At 37.7% G+C, this 9665-nt stretch overlaps 1 protein-coding gene across 3 annotated transcripts in view; it reads left to right on the forward strand.

Moving 5' to 3' along the window:
* furina (furin (paired basic amino acid cleaving enzyme) a) overlaps positions 1-4945 on the forward strand; it is a 74169-nt gene extending 69224 nt beyond the window's left edge. For all 3 annotated transcript variants that reach the window (XM_060884511.1, XM_060884495.1, XM_060884503.1), the window contains exons 15-16: positions 139-267; positions 1181-4945. In XM_060884511.1, the coding sequence (XP_060740494.1) occupies positions 139-267; positions 1181-1806 (755 nt within the window). In that variant the 3' untranslated portion in view covers positions 1807-4945. The remainder of the gene's footprint in view (positions 1-138; positions 268-1180) is intronic.
* Positions 4946-9665: the final 4720 nt, after the last annotated feature.

Raw genomic sequence — 9665 nt, forward strand, 5'->3', positions numbered from 1 at the left:
CCTTAGCTGTTGTACAACTCGTACAGCTTAACTGCTGAAAAATTCAATAGTAAGAATTAGTATGGTGGACAGAACGTAGTGTGCTATGTACTACTACACACTATTTTCTGTAAAACTTTTTCATGTGTTGTCTCTCAGGCACTCTGACTCAGTTCACACTGGTGCTATATGGCACTGCCTCCGCATCTGCTGACTTATCTATGGCAAACTCCATCTCACTTCTGGAAGATGGCTGTAAAACCTATGACCTCAGTCAGAATTGCACAGGTAAGAGCTCCACTGCTGTGGTGAGGGTGCCCCCTGCAGCCCAGCACATTTACATACATTGCACAGAGCCTATTGTTTTGGACTGCAGGACCATAAATGCATGAAATGTATTTAAAAACAATTTTAGATTTACTAAATATTTACATGCTTTAATTAAACCTATAAACCATATTTTCTACCCAGCACTCTGCATTCAAATGCAGTTATTCAAACTAACCTTTTCAGTCAAAATACATACATCATAATATTAATTTTTACATTTTCTCAAAGTTTTTTTTAAGTGGCTAGCTAATACGCATTTACAGTAAGTGGTTTCTAATGCTTTGCTGGTTACAGGTGCTCTGTGCCTAAACCTTTGTGTGAGTCTCTTTCTATTCCTCTTGTGTGGGTCTTTACAAAGCAGAGAAAATTTAAGTCAGTCCTCAGGAACAGACAGTTCCCATTCATGCTGTCATAAGGAGAGTAGCTATAACTGAGCTTAATTACCTGCCCATTGGCAAATGTGATTTATTTGCCGTTTTAAAATTCTCTCCAAATCTCTAGAGCTGTTATTGCTACAAGACTTACAACCAAGTACTAAGCTATTTCTTACATTATTTATTATTTGCAGAATTGAATACTTGTCTTGTAAGGTATGCAAAGATATAGATCCTTTGCTATTTTTCCTATGAATCCTGACGGTGCTTTGCTGCAATTCATAGGAAAAAATATGGAAATCATCTGGTCATTCTATTTAGTAGGGAGTTAATAAGTGATTCTCATCTGAATCCAGTGTCGGAGTGTACAAAATTACTGTTTCTGTACTGCTTGTGTTCATAAGACAGCATAAGCCGTTTTCCTTCTCTGTGCAACTATAACCGCATTTATTTAATATATACTTTTTTATTATTTATTTTATTTTTTTTACATACAGAGTGCAACCCTGGGTTCTACATGTACATGCACGGTTGTGTACGCGATTGCCCTGCAGGCTTCACGTCAGTCTCCGTATATGAGCTTTCCTCCTATAATGAAATGGACGCTGTACTGCATCCGACCTGCAAGCCCTGCCATGTGCTCTGCCTTACCTGCAGTGGCACAGGGCCAAAAGACTGCCTTTCATGTCCACCCCACAGCCACCTGGACCAACTCAGTGGCATGTGCCAGCACCAAAACCAGATTCAGCGCGAATCCCCCGATGCTATTTTCCCATCCCATGGCAGTGCCTCTTCTGGTATCCTGAATCTACAGCTCTCGTCCAGTCTGCCTGCTACTGTGGCAGTGCTCTGCTGTGCCTTTATTGCAGCCACTTTTGTAGTGGTGTTTGGCCTGCTGCAGTTCCGCTCCTATAGCCTCAGTAAAGTGTACAGTTCTGAAGCCAGCCTGGGCTCCGTAATGCGTTCCAGCTTCGGCCTGGGCATGTCACGCAGTGGCATCATTTCCTACAAAGGTATCCCAAGCGTGTGGAATGAAGATGGGGGCAACTCTGAGTCAGAGAACGATGAGTTTGATATCCACAATGAGAGAACTGCTTTCATCAAAACACAAAGTGCTCTTTAACCCCCCACACACAATTTTACTCTCTGTCCTCTCCTCAATGTTCTTTAATTTTCTTTCTGAATTTATGGTCTTTGGGCTTGTTTCCCTTTTCTTTCTTTGGGTTTGATCTTGCTGTTTATTTATTAGCAATTTTCCCTTTGTGGTGAGCTGTAATGTCAGGGCCACTCTGAACACACATTTTCTTGCTCACCTGGCATCAGTGCCTCTAAAAGAAAACCTCCATGGCTGAGGTGCTGGATGATGAGACAAATTTGTCCCAGGCTTGCCAGCAGAACTCTCCAAAAACACAATAAACACAATGATTGTCATTTAGTCTCTTACTCTTCTTTTCAGTCCCACCACATGTTGCTGAATGAGATCAAAGAAAGAAATTCTATTATAGTATGTATCAGAAGTGTCCAATCTGGCCATTAATCTGAATCTTAATCTCAAATGAATCATGTAAATCTTATTCTTATGTGGGGGGGGCTTTTAAAGCACAGATTTTTTTATTTATTTTTTTTTTTTTAATGTTCTCTTTGTTGTTATTCAGGCTAGCATGCACACACAGATTCACAATGCAGACCCCAAGCATAGTTCTTCTACAAAGACTTTCATATGCTGAGTTTTTCTTTTTCTTGAAGGCAGTTCACACTGCTGAACCTCATGCTTTCTTCTAAACTTCCTGGAGTTGGTTTTGCAGCAGTGTTCTGAAATGAACTCCATTTGAGGCCTTGAGAGAAACTCTAGCAGAGCAAAGAAACCTGAAACCAATGAAAAAACTGAGAAGAGATAAGGCAGTTTAACTTCCTTCCGATGTTCGTTTCACTTGTATTTATATTGTATGTGGGCATGGCGAGTCCTGTAAGCGAGTGACTTTTTGCGAATGAAACTTCAAGGGCTCAAGCCAACACTTAAGTGCAGCTATTGTGTGAGGCAGGGAAGCAGAGTAGATCATTCTAGATTAATCTGGTTGGAGAAATTATCAAATTGAACATCAGGTTACTTCAATTTGTCTTCAATGATGTGGCTACTCGAACCCATAACTAATTATGGTTTTGAACAGACATTGTTGGCAGGGTTTTAAGGTTTGTTTTGTTTTTAATAAATCTAGAAATTGCCTGAGAATGTTTGGAAGACCGTTGGGTCATAGATGGATCTTTTGAGATTTCACACCCGTTTTCTTATTTAGTTTTTGTAGCATTAATAACAGATGCCATTCTTACCATCAGTCTTTTCAAATGTCTTCTAGTAACAACATGCTGAGTAAGCGTGTAGTTTGGGTAGGTTTTAATCCCGCTTCTTCCACAAGTCTGCAGTAGATGATTGTACCACATTGAATTTAATATTAAGGCTACATAGTTTTTTAAATACACTTCACTTCACGTTTAGGCTCTAGCATATTAAATGGTCATCACTTCAAAAGCATTACCATCCCATACCTGAATACTTAGTTTGTCACTTTTATATTTTTTCCCTCTGGGGTATACATGTTTGTAGTAAGTATAGCGCAATTGTTAAGAGCAATAGGATGTTCTTGAAGTTCTTATATACCCAGTTAAATATCTTTGTTTTTTTTAGCAAATATTCTTTTAGGTAATATGACCTTCCATACTTTTAAATCATTAACTAAATCCTGCCTTGGAGGTTTATAATTTACTAAAAGATTAATATTGTTTACTTTCTTTCTTTTCTCATTCTTTCATTACATTACCTCCAGATTTGTTATTTGATTTTCTTTCACGTTTTCCAAAGTTAATGTAAATGACGTATGTGTGTATATATATTTACATTTTTTGTTTATTTTCCCTTATATTTAATTCATCCTTTTCCTTTGCTTTGCATTAGTCTGTTCAGTCCAACTTAAATGAACAATTATACACAGAGCATTTATAGGAATCAGAATGTCAGAGTTCAACAAAAAAGGACCAGAATGCATCTAAGAACACTAATTTCCATTCTATATTTTAAGTGTTATGGAGGAAAAAATGGAAATTTACACGCATCTAGAGCCATGTCTGTAAAACAACTTTGACATAACAATGTGACTTAAGATTTGTTTAGAATTACGTAATGGGATATAATGAAGTTCTGTATCAGAGATAGAGTTGGCTTCTTTGGCCATTATTAATAGAGATAAGATTTAATGGGCCTCCTGCCTTCCAGATTTGATGGACATTGTGTATTCACACTAGCAAGTGACAGCCTTTTCTTTTTTTTTTCTTAATTTTTTTTTTTTTAAAGACCATTCACAAAAAATAAAGCCTGGTGACATTCATTTATGTAAATTGATTATAAAATGCTGAAATGCCAAAAATGATTCCCCAGATTGCCTATTCTTTATTGTGTATCTGCATATTGTTTTTGTTGTACAAAAAAACAATTGATCCATTGAACATTAAAATGCTTTTCTAATGAAGGTCATATGATATACATAATGTATATGTATTGCACAGTCTGAACCTTAAAATAATTTATCCTAAATAACTACAAACAGTAATGTTTCAGTCTCCACAAGGGACAAATCTGAAGTGACCTCAGCAACCTGTTGCTTGCTAGTGTGATGTTTAATATTATTACCCTAGTGTAGCAATGGTGAACTCGAATGGATGTATCATCTTAGGATGAAGTCTGACATTAAACTAACAGCTTGATGTATTCTTATGAAGGTTTTATTTTTAAACACAAGCATTTAGCACCCACAGAGTCCTGCAGGATTATTGGGTTTTGCGGAAGGCATGACCAAAGACAGGAACCTGAAATGTGCACGCAACACAAGACCGTAAAACTGCAGGATAAGACTCACTTGATAGATAGGGAATATTTTCATTTTAGATTTTAAGATAGGTGTGATCTTGCCATGTTTCACACATTTCAGAGTCAGTAGTGTCTCTCACACAACCAAACACATTTTACCACCAGGCACTTCTTCTTAGCCCAGTTTGAGTTGTCCGAAATTCTTATTGTTGAAAGACTTTAGTATATATCTGAGATAGAACAACTACATTAATATAAAATAAGACCTATTTTTGTGCATTGTCATATTCATGTAATTTAAAGATTTTTGCCTTTTTATTAATTTTTTCTCCTTTTTATTTAATTGATGTCAATATATGAATTATAGATTTATGAAAAATAAAGATCTATGCAAAGTTATAAATCTGTCTCTGGTTTTCTTTAGCCACATTTTGACCATATATTTTCAAAAAGACTCATTTGCTTTGCTGTGACCTTGAGTTCACTTTTATTTATTATTGTACATCCTGGAGTAGTGGAACCTCAACAATAATTTAGTTTCTGTATTTGCAGCTATACAACCTGCAAGATGACTCCCAATGACAAAAGACGATGATGAGTCTTGTCTTCTTTCCACCATACACTTTTAAATAACTGCACAAATGGTATTTTGTGCCTGTCTATACAATGAGCTGCTCATGTACAACACTCTAAAATATAATTTGTTGTATAATCCCTTCACTTGATTCTTACAATGTGTGTTTACAGTCTGTTTACTCAAACTGTACCATCTATTAATGGTATTATAAGATGTAATGGAAATGTTAAAAATGACTCGCAAACCTCAAACACTTTTTTTTATTTCTTTCACAAAGCAGAAGTGGCAGAAACTTTAAAATGTGCATAAACTTTAAAATGTGCTGAAACCTTAAAATCTTCCAAAGAAGACAGTTGACATTTTTTGTTTTTTTTTTCATCAGTCATTTTCTATCTGGACTTTTTGCTTGCTGAAAAGATGATAAACTATAACAAAGTTCTATAAAAAAAAAAAAAGAGAGAAAAAGAAAAGATGAACTACAACAAAGTTATAAAATAATAATAATAACCTTTATTTTCTATAGTGCCTTTAGAAGAACATCTCAAAGCGCTTTACAAAAGCAAAATAAAAGCAACAAAATTACACACAATATAAAGATTAAAATTAAAGCAACAAAAATAGACAATAAAATAAGCACTATGTAAAATTACAATTAGTCAAATTAAAAGCTAAAAAAATAAGTTTTAAGCAGAGATTTAAAAGTGCCAAGAGATGATGCTTGCCTTATCTCAGTTGGTAATGAATTCCACAGTTTTGGAGCTAGTGAAGAGAAGGCCCTATCTCCCATCGACTTTAAACGAGTTAAAGGAACAGTTAAAAGACCAGTTTCAGAAGAAAGAAGATCGCGAGATGGAATATAAGGAATTAAAAGATCAGCCAAATATTGAGGAGCTAACCCGTGTAAGGCCTTGTAGGTAAGTATCAGAATCATAACATCAACCCTAAACCTAATGGAGAGCCAGTGCAAGGACTCTAAAACGGGAGTAATGTGATCTTTTAACTTTGTTCTAGTAAGTATTCTCGCCGCCGAATTTTGCACTACCTGTAATTTGTTTAAGGTAGCTTTAGACACCCCAGCCAACAAGGCATTGCAGTAATCAATACGGGAAAACAAAAAAGTGTTGATCAGTCTCTCAGCAACAGAAAATGACAGAATTGGACGCAATCTGGCAATATTTCTGAGATGGAAGAACAAAGATTTAACCATATTTTGGATATGTGGCTCAAACGTTAAATTGGCACCAAAAATTACCCCTAGATTCCTCAATTTTGTTTGAAACTCCACATTTGAACCATCAAGAGTTAGCTTGACTGACCCAGCTTTGCGTAGTTGGTGGGGTGAGTCAACAAGCATAATCAGTCTTTTCACTGTTAAGACAAAGAAAATTTTCTGTCATCCATTCTTTCATCTTAGAAATACATTCAGAAAGGAAATCAACAGGCACTGTTTCATTAGGATTAAAATGAATATAGATCTGTGTATCATCTGCGTAAAAATTAAATTTTAGACCAAGTGATCTCAAAAGCTGGCCAAGAGGAAAAACATAAATATTAAAAAGCAGAGGGCCCAAGATTGATCCCTGAGGTACCCCAGATTGAACAACGTTAACCTCCGATCTAAATCCACCCATGGCAACAAACTGCTTCCGATCCTTGATGTAGGACTTAAACCAATTTAAAACAGTATCAGAGACACCAAAAAAAAGTTTCAAGCCGAGAAATTAAAACTGAATGATCAACAGTGTCAAATGTCGGCACTGAGATCAAGAAGGATCAAAACTGAAAGACAGCCTGTAACCCTGTTAACAAGTTAACAAGTCATTTGTAACCCTGACCAGGGCGGTTTCTGTACTATGGAATTTACGAAAGCCCGATTGCAAAGGCTCAAAGAGATTGTTCTCAGTTAAATGAGAAATTTAGCAACTACTCAGCAACTTCAAAGGTTTAGTAAGAAAAGAAAGATTAGATCTGGGACGGAAATTAGCAAGGTTCTCATAGTCTATATTTGTCTTTTTAGGTACCGGGGTGATTGCAGCCATTTTAAAAGCTGTTGGGACAACCCCAGTACACAGAGAGTCATTTATAATGCTCAAAACAATGGGGCCCAGAGAAGTAAAACATGACTGAAACCAACCAGTGGGTATGGGATCTAGTAAAGAAGTGGCTGCTTTCATTTTAGAAACCTCTACAAAAAGACAATGCGTGTCTTGAATTTCCTTGATTGTCGTTAATCATGTTAGAAAAATAATCAGATCTGGCAGAAACAATACCAGCCTTATATTCTTGTAAGCAGTCTTTCCAAATTTGATGATGTACAGTCAGACCTGAGAGACGCCACCTACGCTCCATTTTACGGCAAGATGTCTTCATCATACGCAAATCTTCATTACACCAAGGAGCAGGACGTACAAATGAAGCAGAGCGTGACTTTAGAGGAGCAAATAAGTCCAGGCCAGATAAGAGAGCAGAATTTAACAAGGAGACCCTTGTCTCTAGAGAATCAGATGGAGAGAAACTACTTAGTGAAGAGTCGATGAAAATAGAAAAGTCCGAAGGGTCAATTGACCTCCATTTCCGGTATGTCAAGATACGAGAGGAGGCAGTGTTGGCAACAGGTATGTGCATATCAAAAAGGACTGCCAGATGATCAGACAACCAAGTCAATAGTAGACAACTGAGACACAAAAGATCCATTAGATATCACAAGGTCTAAAATATGTCCTTTGTTATGTGTCGCACAGTCAACAGACTTATACAATCCAAAGCACTCCAGCAAAGCCAAGAAATCCTTTGTTAAAGCAGACTCCTTTTTGTCCATCTGGATATTAAAATCCCCCAAAAAAAGTTCTCTCAAACTCGAGGCACAGATACGACAGCAGATCCGCAAACTCCGATAAAAAGTCTTTGTTTGCTTTAGGAGGCCGGTAGACTGTAGCTATAGCAGTTGAGTGACACTCGGTAACTGATAAAACGAGACATTCAAATGAAGAAAACAGAGGAACCGTTACGGGTCTTAATTTGTATTGCTGGTTGTACAATACAATAATGCCACCACCTCTACCAGTGGATCGCGGGAGATCGAATAACCGGTAACCAGGAGTAAGTTCATTAAAGAGAAGACCATCCGATTGTTTGTGCCATGTTTTGATTAGACTTAAAAAGTCGAGTTTTTCTTCCAAAATGATGTCAGATATAGTCACAACTTTGTTGTTGACAGAGTGAGCATTAAAAAACGCTGATTTCAACAGGCTCGGGGATTTAGAAAACACTCGTGTATGCTCTTTATATGTGAGCACAGACAAATTGTTATAGTTAATCCCAGCAGGGTTATACCCCAACCTGTGGGGTTTTCGAAGAAATGTAGGATAGGAAACAGCATCAGATGATGAACATGTAAAACTGCGCCTTGAAGAGCGATGTAAGTAGCGCTTACTCCAGAGTATACCAGCATCGCCACAGTTAGCGTAGGAATCATGTGCCAGATAATAATTCCGTTTCGAGTTCAACAGTTGGCGAGCAGTGTACCTCACCATGCAGGAGGAATCCAGACCAAAAGAAAAAAAAGAAAAGATGATGAACTACAACAAAGTTATAAAATAAAAAAAGAAAAGATGATGAACTACAACATTCATTCATTCATTCATTTTCTACCGCTTATCCGAACTACCTCGGGTCACGGGGAGCCTGTGCCTATCTCAGGCGTCATCGGGCATCAAGGCAGGATACACCCTGGACGGAGTGCCAACCCATCGCAGGGCACACACACACTCTCAGTCACTCACGCAATCACACACTACGGACAATTTTCCAGAGATGCCAATCAACCTACCATGCATGTCTTTGGACCGGGGGAGGAAACCAGAGTACCCAGAGGAAACCCCCGAGGCATGGGGAGAACATGCAAACTCCACACACACAAGGTGGAGGCGGGAATCGAACCCCGACCCTGGAGGTGTGAGGTGAACGTGCTAACCACTAAGCCACCGTGCCCCCCTGAACGACAACAAAGTTCTAAAAAAAGAAAAAAGATGAACTACAACAAAGTTCTAATATATATATATATAAATAATTTTTCTTTCTTTCCTCCTTTGCTTTCATTGTGTGTAACTGTCTTAAACTTACTTGTATCCATCTCAAAGATCTACCACATTTACATTCTTTAGTAAAAGCTACCCAGTAAAAGATGGTGATACAGCAAAAGACAAAGGTTCATGTAAGAAACCTGGATTAATCAGAGAGAAAAGACGAGACAGAGACTTAATTAACGCACTTACACAAATCCATCAGACTACAACCGATATAACAGGTTGTAAAGGTTACTTAGTAATACAGGATTATTACACAAACGTTGTTTATACCTGATAGATAAGTAGATATCGTTATTGTAACATTTCCGTGGTTTGTTGTGGGCGAATTCCAAACAGTTCCCTGCTCCCTATGTGTATGTTCTCGGCTCCGCCCTCCGTAGTGCGCACTTCGCCCGATAGGGCTCCAGTTTGGGACTCGTCCGCGGTTTTGCTCGGGGACAGCGTCTCACTCCAGTGCA

The sequence above is a fragment of the Tachysurus vachellii genome, chromosome 1, assembly GCF_030014155.1.
Source record: "Tachysurus vachellii isolate PV-2020 chromosome 1, HZAU_Pvac_v1, whole genome shotgun sequence".
NCBI classification, from domain to species: Eukaryota; Metazoa; Chordata; class Actinopteri; order Siluriformes; family Bagridae; genus Tachysurus; species Tachysurus vachellii.